Source organism: Synchiropus splendidus, chromosome 7 (genome assembly GCF_027744825.2).
Source record: "Synchiropus splendidus isolate RoL2022-P1 chromosome 7, RoL_Sspl_1.0, whole genome shotgun sequence".
Classification (NCBI taxonomy): Eukaryota; Metazoa; Chordata; class Actinopteri; order Syngnathiformes; family Callionymidae; genus Synchiropus; species Synchiropus splendidus.
Window position 1 is genome coordinate 17,292,303 of NC_071340.1, and position 20,414 is coordinate 17,312,716.

Sequence of the window (20,414 nt, forward strand, 5' to 3'; positions counted from 1 at the left end):
ATTTGACCAACATGTTCTGACCACAGCGACCTGTCAGGATCCGGATCCTCATTAACATGACAAAATGTTTACACTGGTTTTCTCTGTTTTTTTTTTAAATGTTGGCGAGGGTCTTTCCCAATCCTCCTTAACAGTCCACCTTAAAAGGGGGAGTCAAACATCACCTCAGGTTGATGCAAAATCCCAGTGTAGGGAGCCTCCATGCTACTATAATGCTGGGGAGAACCCTGATAGGTAAATATGAAAAACGACAATCCACATTCTAAATGAGGGTGACACCAAATTCAGCAAAGAGGTCATTTGAAACGTGCACGTCACGGTCTGTAGTTCGAGACCAGATGGTGAAAAAAAGGTGGCTCCTTTCCATAACTTAAGTTGAAGTCGTGTGATGCTAATTTGTGGAACACATCTGGAGGGGCATCACGACAGAAGTGGGCCACATGTCATTTCCATGACAGGAGGAGTGTGATGAGGAGGAAGTGGGAGGAATAGCGAGTGCATGAGATGGAGAGGTGTTTGGAGCAGGGAGACGCACCTCACTGGAGCGGTGCGGCCGGTGCCCCCGAGCAGTGGAAGTGGATGTTCTGCCACTTGCTGTCCCTGCGATGCCACACGCGAGTCTCCTCCGACTGGCTGGAGCGCGGTCGGCCTTGACCGTCCACGAACTGGGTCAGGCGGATGTAGGCTATGCAGGCGGCGTCCTCGCCGATCAGGTGCACGTGCGGGTTCAGGATGGTGGTGTGAATGGGCTTGCTGTTTTTGGCCAACACTGCGACAAACAAGGGAGGCTGAGTCCAGAGCGAGCGCCCCACCATGTCAGCAAAACCCTCATCTTACAGTTCTCAAAGTAGAATCTGTGGAAATCCATGCCCTCCACCAGGTTCCCCAGGGCCTCGGGCTCGAAGGAGGTCAGGCCAGGGTCGCAGATTTTTCTGCAGTCAGAGAGCAGGAGCTGGAGTAGGCCAACCCAGACGCTAGGCTTTGGTTGAGTCCTACAAAAGCGAGCGAGTCACTCACGCGTAAGCCTCAAAGTCGCCGTTGTTGATGGCCTCGATCAGCTGCTCGGTGATCTTGATGATTTCCTGCTTGCGTGCTGCAGAAGAAGAGAGACACTCAGCGATGACTTGGAGGAGCTCTCAGGGGTGCAGGTCTGATCATCACCCACACCACACAACACAGAGGCCCTCAGGCGCCCTCTTCAGCCCGCCTGATCAGAGTCAAACTCAGTGATCTGATCCCTTCTGTAGCGAAGTACCTGGAGAAAACCCACACCGGCTGCCACACAACATGCACAAGTGTCAAATCCATCTGACCCGACCCGACCACGCGTCGGACCCCATGCGGCGCTGCATGCCCCGTACTTACTCTGGGAGGCGGTGAGGAGGGGGCTGGATGGGGGCTGAGGGGGAGGTGGGGGGTTGGTGTGCGCCGGCCTCGGCGCCGGAGCGGACTCGACCTCGGGAGCCGGCGCTGCAGGGGCCGCTGGCGCCCTGCGAACGCTGCTCACCAGGTCGGTGAGGCGAGACACTGAGGGAGGGGGCGGGTCAGTGAAGGGAGAATGATCACAGAGAACATGAAGCCCGGTTGGGACGTTCTCGTCGGCCACTCACTCTGCATCGGGACGGCGGGGGTGTGTGGAGGGGAGGGGGCGGAGAGGGCGGCAGGAGGCGGCGTGCTGGACCGGAGCTCTCCGTCAGACGTGGGCCCCGAGCCCCGGCGCACTGAACCCAGGAGGTCGGCAAACTTAGCCGCCGCTGGACGATGAGGGGGTGAAAGAGTGAAGACAGATGGAGATGAGATGGTCACATGACATCAAACTGTTGTGATCAGCCCTCCAACTGACACGGAACCTCCAGCGTCACACGTGTATCTAGCTCAGTGCAGTTTCACTCTCTTCCACCAGAGGGCGGCGTGCGTGGGAGAGACTGCAACAGCTTGTTGTATTGATTCGGTGAAAACAAAGGTGTGTTGCTGAATGGCGGGTGTGTGTGTGTGTGCGTTAGAAGCTGTTGGCGGCACCATGCTGACTTACAGTGAGCGGCAGCTGAAGGAGCGTGAGAGCTATCAGGCTGGGAGCCGGTGCTGGACTGGGCCTTAAGCGAGCTGCTGTCTAAGCTTTTCCCTGACAACACACACAGACAGAGCGACAGCAGACGGATGCAGTGAGATGACAGCGGCGATGGCAAAGAAAAAAAAAAAAAACAAGGCAAAGATGAGGGTGAAATGGAGTCGGTTCTAGTCATCGGGTCAAATGGGATTCCCTTGATACAGGCATGTTAAAGGGCTGCTGGCGACGTCGGAAACATGAGGACGCACAAGTGTGATGAAGACACACACGACAGAAACGCTCCATGTGTGAAGCACTTCTTCACTTCCGACTCAAACACTGTCGCAGCTCGGAGCTGAGAGACTCAGAGGAGAACCTCTGTCTGTCAGGATGTCTCCTGGGATACAGCAGAGCTGAACTTGGAGGAGGCCCTGGGACAGACCCAGGACACACTGGCAAGATGAGAGGAGGCTTCTGGAGAGAAGCAAGTCTGCACAGTCTGCCCCTGCGACCCGACCTCGAGCGATGAACGGGAAATGGATGGATGAGGTAACAAACAAATGGAGGAACAACTCGACCAACTGCAGTGAGAGTAGGATGAACGAAAGTGGGCAGTACAAGCGTCTCGACTCGTCCTGTAAATGCACACACCTCTCTGACACCACACAGTTCCCACTGATCTGTCCAGACAGTTCTCCACAAAACATGTTGTTGGTAACAGACATATTCAAGAACTTGCCATCTGCATACTTCAGCTTAGCACCCGCCACAGTAGTCCATCTCTTCTCAGCCCTTATCAGTTTCCCACAGGACCAAGAGGTTGAACTTCAGACAGATCGTCTCTGACTAGCTTCAACACTCCAAGTCTAAAGCAACCGTGGTAACGCGGTTCAAGCACGGATCACAAACTACAGTAGCAGCAGCTGCTAACTCAAAACTCGGGTTCAGATGCTCCGGCAGCCGGAGCTCGGGAGTTGGGTTGCAAACCAGCTGTCGACACCGTCCCACCCTTTTTCTGACCCAACCTGTTGTCGGCACTCACCTGGTTCTTGTTCGGGTCTGTGTGGCTGGACGAGTCGTGGCTGGTGACCCGCAGCTTCGTCGGACCTCTTGTCGAGGGTTTCACACCTCTTTTGCTGCTGCTCTGCACTTCCTGTCAGCGCCGCTAAATTTAGACCGCGGCACCCTTTATAGAGCAGGCCCCCACCCCCAAGGTGCCCTTTCCCCCCTCAGTGGTCCAAATTAGGACCCGGGTGAGATGTGAGATACCTCGGGGCGACGGAGGGCTTCAGGAAGGACCACCAAGCTGGACCTCCTCTACACAAAGAAGCTGGATTAACACCCACAACCTCATCACCGTTGCTACTGAATAGGCACTCTGCCATGCTTCACCTAGGGCAGGGGTCTCGAACTCGACTGACTAAGGAGCCAGAGGGAAGGTCGGCAGAGCGACGGGTCCTGCGGTTTTCCCGCTTGCTATTGGTCGTATTTGCCTTAAAAGATTCCTTGTTGCCAATTCAACTTAACCTCCTGAAGATCTATGAAACAGGTTCCTTTAACAAAGACTGCAAGTCAGACCACAAATGTCTTGAGGTGTCACTGCAGGGCCGTAAGGTCTCACTCTTTTATCCTGCCATATGGATAGCATCTGGTCATAATGTTGAAATCAGAAGTGGTAATAATGGCATGATGACATCATACGGTGGTTTCGCAGTGTAATAAAGGTGCTTCCAATATCTGACTTTGGCCTGTGAGGGCCACACCTAGGGTCAAATTGGGCCCCAAGTGGCAGACTGCAAAACAGTATCCTGCAAATGGCCTGCAGCTTGGACGACGTGTCAGGGACACGGGAGACTGACTGGCCCACATTTCATCACTAATGTGTTCGCACACTTAACAACTGTTCTTCAGACAACAGTTTCAGCAAGAAAGGACAGAGAAAGTGTTTCCAAAAATGGTGCCACAGCAGCCGAGACTCCACCGCAGAGCTTCAAGGAGGAACACACTGTTCCACATGCCCGACACCAAAATGATCCATCCATGACCCGATTTAAACACACTGTGTCAGGAGAGCAGGGGGGTGAGCGAGGCGTACAGCGACACAGTCAGGTGTTACAGCACTGCAGGGTGCCAGAGTCACACCCGCACCCAGAGGCAAGGTCAGCTTGTGATCACCAGTGTGTCACCTGACATCCAGGAACAGCAACACACTCCTGCACATCAGAACACACACACACACAAGTGTGCAGCGACACAGACACTAGTAAGCAGAGAACAACACACTCACAGAGGTAAACAGCAAGTTAGCATTCATACGCACTTACGTAAACAAACAGAAACACACACACACAGGCCACCGCATTGTGACAAACAAACACTGGTTCAACACACACACTAGGTTTAGCTCACACACTAGCAAAGCTGAACACAAAAACACACGCAAGTGAAACACACTGGAAAAGCAACTGTGCAACTGTGTTGTTCTCTGCTTACTAGTGTCTGTGTCGCTGTGTGTGTGTGTGTGTTCTGATGTGCAGGAGTGTGTTGCTGCAACTCAGACACACACACCTACAGCATATCAATATTAATACATGAGTGCCACACAACAACAAATCGACCCACAATCCTCCACACTCTATCTTAGCCTCTGCAGGTGTAGTACCAACAAACGCCAGCAGGAGGCAGTAGAACCCAGTTGGCAGCTAGTCCGCACCCGACCTCAGACCTCGCCACACACTGACCCGCACCTCCATCACTCTCACACCTCAAGTGACGACCCGTCAGTCCGAGTCACACTCCGCAGTTGCTCCACTCACCTTTCACGTCTTCGTCCTCCACGGTGGTGTTGCTGCTGTCCGACGACTCCTGCGGAGACACGAGACCGTCATCAGTGTCCACGAACATGTGGAACCACGTCACAGAGTCTCCAGGTTCGAGTCCTGGTGAGACAACATGCTGACCAAATCCTTCGACCGCTCCTCTGTTGAGCAATTTCACAGCACCAAAACCCGAGTCCATCACTGGAGAATCATCAATCCTTAAGGTCCCATCGACCTCTGGACATGGGTGGAGGGGTCACACTGAGGGGGGTCCTCCAGAGCTTCTGCATGGTGCTAAGCTCCGGCGCGTGTGCGGTTTTAGGTTCTCGTTTTGCCAAAGCCAGCCTCTGAAGAAGAGGTGCAGCTGGGAGGTTCTGCTACTGTCCCACACACCCTCCCTTCTTTGAATACTAGTTCTGTCCATCTGAACCAGAACCAGGAGTAAACGGGTCACAACCCATGACAATAGTTTGAAGATCAGTGTCTGAAACCGCACCACAGGCTCTTGCTCTGACAGGAACTCAGTGGAGATGACACATCAACAGCCGTTGCAGGAAGAATGGATTCCCGTAGAGGAGCTTAGTGGTCATCAGGAAGGGGACCTGTTGCTAGGCAGATCTGTCTGAGGAGAACAGCCTTCGCTGATCAGGGACTTAAATCAGCAACAGAGAGCTGGAGAACCACAAGTGTCCACTGAAGTGTAAGTGCTGGCCGTAAAATGAGAGTCTTACGAGTCAGAACATCATACACCATGGTTCTCTGAGAGCCACGGACTTAGGGAGATGGAGAGATCAGAGCAGCATCTTGAGTTATGAGGACACTATCAGTGGAAAGGAATGAGCTTAGCCAGAGGACCATCTAGGACACAGTGGTGACCTCTGGATTTTCCTGAGTCGAAGGGAGAACCTCAGCTGGAATCAGGAGAGCCAGCAGACCCATGAAAGGTGCTGCAGAAATGTTGGGGGCGAGCAAATTGGACTTCAGACACACAGGTCTCTAGGAGCTGAATTGCTGCAGACAATAACGTTTCAAGCCCATTTTAAAAGCCAAGAGCCTTGCAGTCCTCCCATCAGACCTCGACCTTGAACGGAATTCAGACATTAATTCACACACTCGCCAGATTAATTCGCCGACACACTCACACAGATGCATGTTAAAAGAGAGAAGGATAAAAATGCAGGAGAAGATGAGGAGGAGAAGGTTAGAAGAGGAGACGGGGTCAGGACTCGGGATTAGCATATACCTTTGTCCCGTCCACCGGATTATGGATGACGGTGGTCTGAGGTTCCTGGAGGGAGAGGGAGGAGGGGGAGATAGAGAGAGGCGGAGTAAATGACAGAAGAGCGTGAAACAAAAGCAAGAAGAAAGCGTAATAAACGTGGAGAGAGATGAACAGTTGCCGGGATTGGAAGAATCCTCAGCGGTGGCCGAGTGGGCGGATGAGGCGAGGGCTGTAATTTAGACACTTTGGTTCACAGACACACACAGACGCACACTCACACCGACACGTTCAACACACTCGTCTCTGGGACTTGGGGAACGAGAGCATTTTCTGAACTAGAAAAGATGAAAAAAATGGTGACGAAAACAAGTGGAAACCTCTAAATAACTTCACTCCACTGATGGTAAATCATTAATGGGTTCACTCTGCGGATGAAACGGGAGGGAAAGGTAACATCTGCAGGTGGTGTGACTTGGAGGGGCAGCTGACGTCATGCCTCCAGCCAACAGGAGGCGGTGTGAGTCCATTGTCTGACTGAACAGTTGAACCGTGCCAGGACAGCTGATGTTTTTTTTTTTTTTTTTTTTTGTAAAAAAATGAAGGTGGAGTCAATATATATTTAAAAAATCTGGACGATAAAGGGAGTAAAAGTGCAAAAGATCGTATCACTGTGTGTAAAAACAAAAATAAAAAAGAGATTTCTAAAGGAAAAAAGTATTAAATAGATTCAAAAACTGTGTAATAATAATAATAATAGAAATAGGCATTGCCAAACAAATTTAAAAATAAATAAAGATATAACACCATTTGAATTCCATTTAAAGGAAAATTCTACCATCTGCATTTATGTAATTTCATCTCGACCACAAGGGGGGCAGACAGAACCTGTGACGGGGACGACTGTGGCGCCAGTGGGCGACTTGGCAAAGCATAATATTTGCTAAGGTGAAAATTGACCTTGTGAACGCCCAACAGTCGTGAGAGAAACAGTGAGGGGTGGGTACAGACCGACGGGCACTCCACTGACAGGAAACACTCGGAGAGACACCAACCGAGTCGCGGTGAGATTTGCCACCACCGACACACAAAACGAGCCAAAAAAATTACGTTCATAGACGACACAGACGATCACAGACAAGAAGGTGAGGGAAGGTTGTGAGGTCAATACCAGAGCAGGTGAAGGGATGTTTCCTTTCGGACTGGTGACTATGCTGTTTTTGGTGCTGTTTGTCTGGGGCTGTGCAGGAGAGGGGAGGGAGGGGGGAGAGAGGGGGAGGAAGGAGAGGAGACACAAGAGTGTTAAGAACAGATCTAACTTCACGCAAACCTCAACTGAAATGAACCCGGAAATGAGTGACAAAGACTGGGTAGGTGGCATATTGGTATGATCGTAGGGTCGTATCTTGGGTGGGATCTCATGTGGCACACAAACAAGAACTGAAGGGGCAAGTGTCATCAACAACTTGCCTGTAAGCAGGTCACAAGCGGCCCATCTCTTTCTGCAAGTCAGGATGAGCCGCTAAAGACCAGCACATTCTTTATGGACCAACCCGCTCAGAGTGCTTCCCAAAACCACCAACAAGTGAGACAGAAAGGACGGTGACAGAACTGACAGGAATGGCACTGAGCCCATGCACGGGGGGACGGGAGACGAATGAAGCAGCAGGATTTAAAACCCAGAGTCACAGAACAAAAGCAGAGGTTGGCGCCACCTACAGATGACAGGGGACACGGCCTAGAGAAGGACAAGAGTGCAGTAAAAAGGCTCAGGCTCGGACAGGACCGATGTGAACAACAGCAACATGCAGCAGGCAGACAGGATCAGGGCGGTCCCTCTTGAAAACCTTTGTTTGACGGAGGTTCAGCCTACGCCGCAGAGACTCGAGTCCGTTTATTGACTTGGTAATCATTCGTAACATCACTTCTTAAAGAGTGTGGAAAATGGTAAGTAAGCTCAGTGCGCCGTGCCACCAATATATCATCACATCGGCCGTTGTATTTCGGCACTAACGTTCTGCCACTGCTCCCGTGTTATCGGAGCTCCGCCTCTATAGCAGGGTCTCAGCCGGGTTTCATTGATCGATTGGTAGATTTCACTGGTGTGATGTGATGAGCACTGCACAGCCCTTGAAAAGTGACGTAAATCAAACTGTAAAAGTGATACACCACCTAGGATCAGCTAATTTTCTGGAGAGAGAAACGACTCTGATAGGTGTTTAATTCAAGAAAACGCTCAATAACTTAGGTTTCCATCCGATGACATTAGTAGTTACAGAGCCTGTGACCCTACACGAACCCGGGTTATACTTTGGTGCCGCTACTTCCTTCCACCATGGTGCTTCAGCTATCGCATGTGGTCCTGGAACTCAACCCCCGCGATAAACAAGGGAGTAATGCGTACGTAAACCAGTAGGAAGCACCAGGATCTTAGATATTATATATCAATATATAGGCTAAACTTCAAATGTTAACAGTGAAATCTGAGGCAGTGGTGTCATGTTTGGTCCGGGAACATGTGCTGTATTTATTTTTTTAAAGCATCATTTAAAGTGGTTGCTATGGTAATATGAAGTCCTCGTATCTGTTCTTGGTACCAGCAAATTGTCAATCCTCATACTTTGTCTGCAAAAAAGTGGAAAAGGACGTCCCTACTAATGATCTTAAACCCATATCCTGCTTTTAATATGTTTGATCTTCTCGTTCAGGCCTGGCCAACCCGTGGCTCCCCAGCCACATGCGGCTCTTTTCCCAGTTTCATGCGGCTCTTCACCAAACTTTGTCATTCCCTAAACTAAACGTATGGCATGTGTTTCACATGTTATTCATTGTCCTTACATATTTGTAGGATGTGGCTCTTTTCAGCAACAAAGTAAAACAATGTGGCTCTTAGCCTCTGACTGGTTGACCTCCCCTGTTCTGGTTCTTCTGCTAAAAGAACAGCCTAAAGACAAAAACTCCTCACCCTAAACCCATCAGAACCCCACACCAAACTCCATTAACCCTAAACCCCATCGCCTCACTGTATTCCACAACCCTAACCTTTCCTAATCCCAATCCCAAAGGCGCTCTTAGGTCCTAATCCTGGTCCTACCCAGCCCTTACCTCCTAACCCGGGCTGAACCCGAGAGTGAGACTAAAATGTTTAATTTCCCCTCAGCATTTTCAATCGTCTTCTCCCATCTGGCTGCATTCAGAGATTCAGACGATATTAAAATATGAATCCATCAGGTTGAACGTCGCATCTGGATGTTGAATCGGTGGGATCCTAAATGACAACACAAATATTCTGGGTTTTACCCGGTGCTGTCAGGACCGCTTCGCTGCTGTGCCAGATCCAATTAGGTCCATTAGGGAGCCGTAAATTCAATTACCAGTTCTCTTGAAGCCGGTAATGGGCTGTAATTGAGCCTCAGGGACATTTGAACAGTTCATCGCCAGCAATTCAGCCACTTTAGGGCTTCAGCAGTAAACAAAGCCAAATGCAGTCGAACGGCTCGTCCAATTTCAGAGAGATGTAACTAACTAAAGCAGGCAGTGGGGTGGAATGGCAGCCAAGAAGAGAAGGTATCAGGTCACTAAAAAGTTTGCAACTAAAGTGCGTCACGGCTTGCGGGGCATATCTTGACGCAGCGCGTCACATAAAAGCCGCCAACCGTGTGGAGCCATATGGAGCAATAAAGAACCATGAGGATATGAATTCAACACAACTAACAACAAACTAAATACCACTGAGCTTAGTGAGGTTTAAATGTGTTCATTGGAGGCAGAAGTGGGCAATGTTGAAGTGGGCAAATTCTAAATAAAATTCTTTCGTTATCTTTTTTTTTAGAAGTTTAGATACCGTTTCCTTGCTTTTTTCTTGACACATTTTGTTTTTCAAATATCTTGCAATAAATTGCCTTATTAAATCATATTTACATGTCTGACTCAGAGCTCCGTTGCACAAGAGTTCAAACACACAAAAGATCATCTGTTATTTATGATTTATGTTTGTTGAATCTTTAAATAAAATGACATAATACTGTATATCATCATAATACATGTTTCATGTTTCAACATGTTTCTTCATAACATAAATACAGGATGAAAGTGTAATGGATGAGTCAGTTAATGACAACAGTGATGAAAGGAGAAGAAGAAGAGGGCGCGGTCGATGAACGAGTGAGGAGGGAGATGAACCGGAGCATGCTCACCATGTACTGGACAGTGGAGCTGGACTTGCGTTTCTGTCCTCGACGAAGGATGAGTTATAAACAGGTGGAGGTGAGGCGATGGATGGTGGAAAACAAAAAGGTCACATGAAGCAATGATCCCAGAGAGAACGTCAGAGGTGCTAGCTTCACAGAAGGAAGACGAGACTCGGAAGAGGAAACAAGGAAGCAGAGATAGCGACTGACAGAGAAGAAAAGGATTCACAAGGAGTCACTCTGAAGTGCTTGAATCTGTCAAGTCTGACAAGTCCATTGGTGGGAACCAGTTCCTGTTGAAGGCTTGTGTGCTGAATGCTAGCTCGCGAGATAACCACCGCTGTGAATCCATGATTCATGGTTCATGGTGGTGGAGGTTGTGGCAATATCATCCAATATGGAGGGATATGTCAACGGTTTTTGAAGAAGAAGAGCATGTTCATGTAAACCAAGGACTTGATTTGATTCCAACCACAAGCGACGACTCAGACTATTGTGAGAGGATGAATTGTCTGAATGGATTAGAGACAGACGGCAACACTGAATGCTAATGTAAATGGAATGTGAAACAGAAGGGTCAGCAGGACAAAGCATGTCAACAGTGGGACTGACTGGGTCTTCTACCGGAGAGTATTGACACCTCCTCACCCATGTTTCTGATAACTTCTCTGCTGTTTTGATAGGTTGCTATCATCGCTTGCTGTTTGTTTATGTCGGAAAACCCTGGGCTTTTGCAGTCGGTTCCAAAACCTGTTTGAGACAAACTTTCAAGGCAAAATAATCCTGCAAAGCAGCCAAACGCAGATGGTTGCCACTCGTCCTTCCTTTTTTAAACATGCTTCACCTATTTCTAATGACGCTCTTCATCTTTTGGTGAGAAGAACAGGCTCACTGGCATCATTAGAATATTCAGCTGCAACGCTTCACCATTTCTCCACTGATCCTGAAACTGAAGAGCTTTTGTACCTGCATTCTAATGGTGCAGAGACAGGATCCACCTCCAGTGACATCACAAAGGCTTGGCTCCGATTCTGGATTTGATTCACTTAGAACTAGATTTATTGATCAAAGATTTATCGATTGTTCCTGAGATGTGTCGGTGCACGAGTTCAGGCCGACGTTAACACGGATTAACACGACAAACAGGATCTGCTCGGCCAGAGCGGCGACCATGGACTGCATGAAGGAGGAGATGCTGACAGGGAAAGTAGTTTTTGTGCTTGGCTGAAAACATGCTGAAGCACATGAAGAGATCAGCAGGGCGGGAAGTAAAGGTCAAGGAGAAGCCACGGGCCATGGGAGGGAAAGAAAGATGTGTATGGAGGAACACCGGGGAGGAGGAGAGGCAGCAGAACGGAGACGAGCTGAGTGGAAATGGTTTGAAGTGAAGCAAGCTTGTTGCTAGGCGATGAGTGCGGCGCAGTGGAAGTAAGAGTCTATTTCTGTCATCTGAGTTTCCAGGGTCCAGACTGGCAGCTATTCCTGGAACCGGAGTCACATTCCCTGCTGAACCGACCGAGCACGACGGAATAGGAGGGCGCTCTCACACACGCCACACAAGTGGGCGCCCACGCCATGTGCAGGCCACTCTCACCCAAATCTGTTCCTCCAAACTGAAGTGACGCGTTGGACACACACACACACACACACACACCTTGGTGTGCGAGATGTTGCACACGATGGTGGAAATGTGAAGTAGCAGCGTGGGAGGGTGAGATCTTGGTGAGAGGGTGAGGAGGAGAGGCAGCGGGGTTAAAGACCAGATGGGGTGAGCAGGAAACAGGAAGTAGCGACGAAGCGTGGCCAGATGGGAGCGTTTAAAAAAGGTGGTGATGTAGGTCAAAACAAAAATGTGTCCTAATTCTACATTAACGTGTGAATTATTTCTGGGTTGTACACGCTGGCTAACATGGATACACCACACCATGCTTCTTTGCATTACACTAGCATTTAAATCTGGAAACTGCAACACAGCTTGCTTCATTCCTACTGTCTACAGATGAATCACTGAAGGGCACGGTCCATTGTTTTCGACGGCGCGTCAGAGGAGGGGACCGACACGACCCAACTAGTAGTACCATCTAGCAAGACGGTGACGTCTAAGGAGCAAGTCTCGTAGCAACGTCTGGATAAATATGTGGTCCTTCTATGGCTTAGAACCCCAGCGGAAGAAGTGGAAACCTGAGGGCGCGGAGGCTTTCTACTTCCTGTTTACACTCGGGACGCCGCCTTGCACCTTGTCTATGCTGTGGGTGGCCTGCATGTTAGCGATTCCAATTCAAAAATGCACCCACTGGGAGGGGGTCCAGTCAAAAATGTCTTCTTTCTGCTCCAAGCGCAACAGCTTAGCTAGCGAGTAGCGAGGGCAGCTATCTCACCATCGACAGTAACGAACGATCCTGTTCTGCCAAGAATGATCACATGACCTGAAGGATCCAATCAGCAGCTCCCACATTCACACAAAGACAGCGCATGCTAACTGAACTGAGATCAAACGGAAGTCAGAGAAAGCAACAGCAGGAAGAGTGTGGAAGCAGACGGAGGCGTGTGGACGGGAGCGAGTGTGGAAGCGCTCACCTTAACGTCGGCCTTTTTGTTGAGCAGAGTCTTGGCTGCTGTAATCACAAACACAAGAGACACCAGTCAGCCGGCTACAGACGGCGGAGGCGAGACGTCGTGGGAGAGTCTGGAAACCACACTGTACACAGAACAGCTTCACACGCGTGAGTGGCGGTCAAGCCTGGAGCGGCTCCAAAATCTTTTTTCATTGAATAACTCAACATTGAAAAAACATTATGACCACCACCACCGTCATGTAGCGCACCTGTACATCGGGTGATACTAAGACACGTGACCTAATGAGAGGGAGGCACGGCCGAGCGAAAGGTCTGAGCGCATCGCATCAGCAGCCATCTTGGATGGAACTATTTCTGGCATCTGCTTCCCCCAACACTAAAGTCCAAAGGAGCTCAGGATTCCCCTTCACACAGATGCTCCTACCACACTCAGTCCCACACGAGTTCAATTTCAATACTTTGGTCATTGTCTCCCACTTTTTTGACGGTTGTTGAAACAGTGAATAGAATTTTAATATATAATATGCTAAAATATCTTTTATTCTGTCCCTTCAAAATAATTGGTTATGTCATCAAAAGCCTATTATTTATACTTTATTTTTCTTCATTTTCATTGTCCCCCCTTTGTTCCATTTGTTCATTTTTCCCCAGTTACATTAAATACATTTGTTGAACTTAAATTATATATATTATAAACTTATAAAAATAAGCATTTACTAATTAGCAAGGACAGTATTATAAGTAAGTATTTATATAAACCTTTTATTTTATTTTTTTTAAACCATATCAATCCTGTAATTCTCAATGATTATTTAAATATTATACTTAGTAATTTTACATTCCACTACCATCCAAATTAATTATTTAAAATGTATGTATTTTAATCAAAACAATTCAGGATTTAAAAAACATATTTTGCTGCTCACTTTCTATGTATATTTCTATCACACAAAACATATTTTCTTCATCTCAGGCCCATGTTTCTTGTATTCCTCAACAGCAGTTTCAGTCATTCAGTCATTCCAACAGTCCATTTCTTGTGGTTGAAATGTTTGTGGAGGCACTCGCTTGGCCCCACTGTGACTCAGCTGAAGAAAGAAACAGGTCATATCAGAGTCGCTCGAGTCTCGGGTCAATTACGACTCCAAAATGAAGGAGAGAGAAGAGAGAGATGAAAGTGAGTTCCACACGATCGGAGATGTCCCGCTGAAGTGGGCGGGACCTGTGAGGGAGTCAGAGCATGTTAACCAGAAGCCTGACGCTCCTTACCTTGTCAAAAATGACACATGAAGCAAGAAGAGAGAGGAGGAAGAGGTTAAAAACAAAACAAAAGTACCGTCAGGAGTCAAACACAGCAAGATGCACCGCTGTCAGAGCGCAGGCAGGATGGGCGTGATTCCCGAGAAGGGGTCGAGTCAGGTCTCAGCACGAAACCAGTCAGAGTTCAGAGGAGACATCACGTCATAAATGTTTCAGAGGACGACTAGACAGCGGAATCACAAACAAGAACCACCGAACCTGCGACGCGTTGATGACGTTTGTCTCCATGATCCACGTGAAACAGGAATCTAGCAGGCTAAAGTTTCATATCTGAGTAACGAAACTTAACTTTTGACACATACATCGGTCCAATTTTTGATTTATTATGTTATTTATGATACTATAATTTTTACGTGTCTTGCGTGCCACTGACACAATCTTAAGCTAGTGCAACTTCGCGTTGAAATTTTTGGGCCCATTGTTCACCACAAAATATCACTGGCTTCTTGTTGAACCCCATTTTTTCCACAAGAAAGTTGTGATGATTATCAATTTATGCAGCCTCATCCCCTCGACCGTTCCGACACCAGCAGCCTCGCTCCGGACGGTCCTGACTAGCGGGTTCTGACGGCCGGAACCAGCCCATCCTCGCCCGGTCTGCAGAGTTCACCATGCAGCTCAGTCCTGCGTGTTGCAGCGCATGCACCAGTCCAGTGCTCCATGCAGCATTCACCCACAGCTCCTTCCAGAGACAGGCCTCAGACAGGAATCCAGGGAGAGAGGAGTCAGAGTGAGACATGAGCGTAATGGGAGGGAGGTGGGATGGTGGAGCTGCTGGAGATCCAGAGAGTCGCCAACGTGACAGGGTGACATGGGGAGGGTGAGGGGGGGAGACAGGGCGACGTCACTCCACAGGGGCCAAGCCGTGCTCCAGGGCTGCGCTCGGGAATGAGAGGATGGCTGGATGGAGATGAGGGAGCGGCGGCCGCTGCTTAGGACCGACCGATCCAGGCGCTGAGAGGAAGTGACAGATGTGCTGATGTGGAAAACCAGAGCAGGAGCCGAGCTTCCATCCAACCACAGCCCTGCGTCAGAGATGTGACCCCCGCTGGGTTACCGGGTCCCGCCCCTATAACCCGGGAACTCCCAGAGTTCATTACTCAGAGTTAATTGAAGTGGAACCTTCAATCTTTCCTGACCTGAGAGAGCCGTCAGGATTCAACTGCTTCAACAGGAATTTGGATTTTGGTGAGAAAAAAATGAAGATTTCAGGAATTTCGTAAACGCTGGACAGCTAGCACAAATCTGTTTAATTCTCAGGCCGTCTAAGAAACAAAGCCCTTAGAGCTAAAACATGGAGGACTACTTGCTGGGTACTGAACACAAGCTCCAGCCCAGCTAGCACGAGGTTGAAGCAGGCCAGAGCGCTCTCTCTGTCTTTCAAAAAAGATAAAAAATAATGACTAAATCGGTAATTATGGTAAAAGACTTGGACTTAAAAAATTGAAATTGTAAAGTAGAAATTAAAGTAGTAGAAAAACACAGCACTAAAAGAAACTGGTAAGACAAAAAGAAATCTATCTGTATAAAAAAATCTATATGAGAAATTCTACAAAGTGTGTGATGAAAAAAAAAAACTCCTGAAATATATCTTCATTCTCCTTTGCAAGCCAACAATAAAAAAGAATATGAATAGAAAAAAACACAAATTATGACTTTCACAAATGAAAAAAAGTCAGATTTTTGTAAAGTCACAAAAAATCATGACATAAAACCTAATGAAAATAGACACAAAGAAAAGAGTCTTAGTAAATAAATTTATAAAAAAAATTAACTCATTAATAAATTAAATAAATGATTAAAAACACAAAAAGTGTAGAAAAAACAGAGAAATAAAATAAACTTTAGTAAGACAGAAAACCGGGGGTAAAGAAAAGACAAACTTTACAATATAAACAGAAAGTAGAGAAGATTAAAAAAAATGCAAAAATTGTCTTAACTAACATAAAAAACATAAACATAAAAAAATGATTTAAAAAGAATCAAAAGAACCTCATCTACCCCAGAAATCATCTCTGTTTAATAGCTATTAGAAGTTAAGCTGGGTCTTTCCGCAATAAATCCCTAACCAAGTGGCATTTCTGGGCTCAAAAGAACCGGGCTCAGACAAAAGTCTGGGTTTATGAATGAGCCAGATGAAGCAGCTCTCATAAGCCTGGCGATAACGACATTGATCGTCTTGATAAACGTGATCAGTGCGGCGTGTAAACAGTCTCGTGTTGGAGGGGAACAGCACTGACTGGGACGGAAACAAAGCTCCTGCTGCTGATAACAGTGAGATGTGGCGCCGTGATAAAGCCATTTTGCTCTGAGCTCCCATGCTGAGGAGAGAGGGGGGAAGGAGGGGAGGAGGGGGTCACGGGGTCGCCACCGTGCTACCTTGTTCCACCAGCCCCGCCGTGGTACCGGCGGCCGCAGCCACTGCCGCCGCCGCCGCGGTGACGGAGGCGGGCGCGGTGGTCTGCCTGCTGCCCACTGATCCAGATGGAGAGAGAGTGATGGAGGAGAGAAGAGAGTGACGGTGAAGAGATGACAGCAGGAGCAGCAGGGGTGAAGCGTGGCCGATAGAGGAGGAGCTCTTAGTTACACCGGGAACCATCAGACGGACGTCTGATACAGCCGTAAAACATTATGACCACAGACAGCTGCACACTGGATGAGGAAGCCATGAAATCAGCTGTGAAGTTAAAACGTCGAAACCTTTGAAACGTCATTCATGTCACGTCAACAATCCGAGTCGGATCAGAGACTCCAGCCTCCACGGAGAGAGCCGTGTCTGCGAGAGCCAGCACACGCTATAGGCTACATTTGAGGATCACACCATTTATCTTATGAACTTCAGAGCGGGATCTGGAGCAGCTGATCCTCATCCCAGCTGACTCACACTTGTGTTCGAGTCGCGACCAAGGAGGACTGAAGACAAAAAACTAACCTCTAGAAATGGAAGAAGTAAAGATGCTACAGGACAACGCTAAACCAACGTTAAACACATTCCACATCAGGAGCCCAAAACAAAATTAGATTCATGGAAGGGTCTCCCAGTCTCTCCCCTTTAACAGGGAATAATGGGGGGCTCTGAACACTGCGGACCCCTCTGCCTTCAGAGCTGTGTGCCATTTAGTTCAGTGCTCACTTGGGCAGCTGGGGGCGGCATGTTGAACAGCAGTGGCTAACCCTTAAACAAACATGAAGTGTTTCCATTGTTGGATGAAAACCATCCTCCATCAAATGCTGACACGGCTGAAAACCACAGCATCATGTCATGTAATTTGGCCCCCTGAGCCTTGAGTTTAAACGATGTTAAGTGGCCAACGTTGACAATTTTTTTTTAGGTTTGTTGAGTGACAGTGTTTCAGCTGAGCGACAGTTGGTGAGGAAGCGGGTTCAGAGGCGACAGAAGGAGAGTCTGCATCATGTAGAACATAAACATCTGCCACACTGAGACGAGCCGTGCCGAAAACAGGCCGACTGATGCAGATGGATGTGCACGAGACGAAGAGCAGCAGCTTCATGAAAACAGCCTCTCGTGACGGACAGAAGCTGGGCCTGTGAACTGGGCTGTGGCACTGGGGGCGGCAGGGAAGCCACGCCTCCACCAGAGGCCAACTTTAGAGCCGCAGTTCATTAGATTCAGGCTTCAATCCCAACGGTTATCAAGAGCTAAACATATTCTTTAAAGAGATGGGTAAAAAGTTCATTTCACTGTATACTTTTTAGAAATGTTTAGACATGAATAATGTTTAATAGTTAACAATAATTTTAAATTTAATCTCAAATATTCTCTTGAAACTGCTGAAATACTGGGAATTAAATAGAATGTAAATTAAATTAGTATTTATAATTAAATCAAAATCAAAGCTGCAAATAAAGAAGGAAAAGCTGCACTTTTATCCAAAAAATAAAGGCAGTCTAATCTAATCTAAATAAAAGAGTGACCTCTGTGCGACCTTCATTGTGACGACAAACCCAATTTCCAATTCTAAATACTGCGACAGGTTTAAAACCATTTCAGTTCAGATGACTCATTTTAATCTCAGACCCTTGGAGATCAGCTGTGACTCCACAGGACGCTGACATGCAGACGCCACGACATTTAAAAATGTCGCAGGGAACAGGACAAAGACGGACACACCAGAAAGACATGGGACTCACCAGAGAAGTTTCGCGAGACCAGCATGGTGGTGAGGATCGCCCCCTGGGAGGAAGCAGCACAGTCAACACAGGACTATGTCACATTATAATCCATCCAAAACAGTGATCATATTTCCATCACTGAGGGTCCGCTACTCACGACAACTGTGCTGCTCATTAGCATTAGCATGCTAGTGGTTACGCTCTCATCTGACCTGGAGTAGCTTGGTTAAATAAAGCCCGGGCCTCTCTACACTGCAGCTGCCCCCTCGACAGGATATGCCACTGTCAGGCTTATCAGTTTTCAGAACACTGATGTAGGTTTTCTATCACCAAGCTTGTGCTTTATCTTGTCCTGTTTAGCAGCATGTTGTGAATGCACCAACCTTGAGTTTTCTTCTGGCGTTGAACTTCTTCAGACACTCCACCGTCTCCTGTCTGTGCATCATGGACGCCACCGTGGAGCGTTGCTGTCGACAAACGGTCACGTCGTCAGTCTGAGCCACCAAACCAGGTGTAGAACTTGAGTTCTGTGTCGGGACTTACGCAGACCCACGGGTGCTTCAGGGCCTCCTGGGCCGTGATCCTCTTTGCGGGGTTGATGGTCAGCATCTGGTTGATGAGGTTTTTGGCCTCTGGGGTGACGGTGTCCCACTCTGGAGACGGGAACTGTAGCACAAGACCATGATGAGTAGACTGCTTCATGAACTCTGTTCAAAGTCTGCGCCCCCTCACGGGGAAGACGTTTCGTGTGTGTGTGCAGCAGAGAGGGCCGCTGGCATGCCAGCTCCACCGCTGCATGGTTTTGATGTAGCTATGTTTTAGAGGAACATCTGAGATCTGTGAACGACACCTGAGTTGAACACTCAAACACTTCTGGACTCCAGAACTCGGCTCGTCCCCAGTGTCACGGGGAAGCTGGCTTCCATTATTTAACTGTGGAGGTGAATATTTCAGCAGATCTGCTTTTTTTCATCTGAGCCTGAGTAGAACATAAGAACCAAACTCTGAGTAGCATGTTTCATGTGTCCTGCACTTGTCTTTAAACAAGAATCCTGTTTACATTAAAATTAAAATACAAAAATAATATTTTTTCATTGAATTTTAAAAGGCTTTTAAAAGAAACCAACTTTGTCCCAGGTTTTAGCTTGAAGCAAAAAATGTTCCCACATATTCCAAATGAAAACAACAATATCCACAAAAATATATCACATATAATTTGATTGATTATTTAAAAAAATACAGACGATAAAGGTATTATTTTGTGGGAAGGATCATGCACATTTTAGTGGTAATTCACATTATTAGTATTTCTTTATTATTCTTATGATCAACAGGGAACATAAAAAAATGACAGAATTAAATTAATAATATGCAAAATAAATTTTAAATTCAAATTTAAATTCATTAATCTGTTAATTAACGATCTAATTAATATTACGACTATCTTAATTAATATATGGATGGAATGGTGAATCAAGTATCTGAATTAGATTTTACAAAATTGTATTTAAATTTACATAAATTTTACGACTTTAAAAAACAATAAATAAATCCAGACGTTAAACCTGAACTGAAGAGGAGACCAAATTCTTCAAGGTCAGTTTCATGCTCAGGAGGCCCCCTGGTGGCAGCCAGGAGGCCGCAGGTGGCCCCCAGATCGACCCTTGCCCGGCCCAGCTCTGATTGCAGGCTCAGCTGAGGTGAGAGAAACTTGCAAGTCGCTGAAGAGGAGACCGATGTCCGTCAAGACTTCCCCTCCTCCCCCCCACCACCATCACCCCCTCTCACTCTCCATTTGGCTGGGAGATGTAAACGATCAGAGGGAGCGCTCGCTCACTTGCACCCCTTGAAATATGAATGAGGTGAGTTGCGTTACATAAGAGCCGCAGAAACAGGGACAGTGGGGGGTGGAGGAGGAGCAGAAGGAGAAGGGGGAAGACAACTCACGTCGTAAGCTCCCGCTTTGATTTGCTGGTACAGCTTGTGCTGGTCCTCGTCCCAGAAAGGGGGGTACCCCACCAGCAGGATGTAGAGGATCACGCCTGAGACACACGTCAGACACGCTTCAGATCCCGGACTCCTCTGCCTCAGACTGGCAGCCGGCAGACT

General features: G+C 47.7%; 1 protein-coding gene across 39 annotated transcripts in view; it reads right to left on the reverse strand.

The window, feature by feature from the left end:
- camk2b1 (calcium/calmodulin-dependent protein kinase (CaM kinase) II beta 1) overlaps positions 1-20,414 on the reverse strand; it is a 52,267-nt gene that overhangs the window by 4,366 nt on the left and 27,487 nt on the right. For 2 of the 39 annotated variants that reach the window (XM_053870186.1, XM_053870185.1), the window contains exons 9-23: positions 20,253-20,347; positions 18,849-18,971; positions 18,689-18,772; positions 18,324-18,366; positions 16,551-16,646; positions 12,853-12,887; positions 10,282-10,314; positions 7,257-7,325; positions 6,110-6,154; positions 4,864-4,912; positions 2,033-2,122; positions 1,611-1,754; positions 1,018-1,093; positions 838-932; positions 536-769 (exon numbers count right to left, since the gene is read on the reverse strand). In XM_053870186.1, the coding sequence (XP_053726161.1) occupies positions 537-769; positions 838-932; positions 1,018-1,093; positions 1,611-1,754; positions 2,033-2,122; positions 4,864-4,912; positions 6,110-6,154; positions 7,257-7,325; positions 10,282-10,314; positions 12,853-12,887; positions 16,551-16,646; positions 18,324-18,366; positions 18,689-18,772; positions 18,849-18,971; positions 20,253-20,347 (1,310 nt within the window). In that variant the 3' untranslated portion in view covers position 536. Of the gene's footprint in view, positions 1-535; positions 770-837; positions 933-1,017; positions 1,094-1,365; positions 1,528-1,610; positions 1,755-2,032; positions 2,123-4,863; positions 4,913-6,109; positions 6,155-7,256; positions 7,326-10,281; positions 10,315-12,852; positions 12,891-16,550; positions 16,647-18,323; positions 18,367-18,688; positions 18,773-18,848; positions 18,972-20,252; positions 20,348-20,414 lie in introns of all 39 variants that reach the window. The other 37 variants (XM_053870189.1, XM_053870188.1, XM_053870221.1 and 34 more) reach the window with 30 other exon arrangements.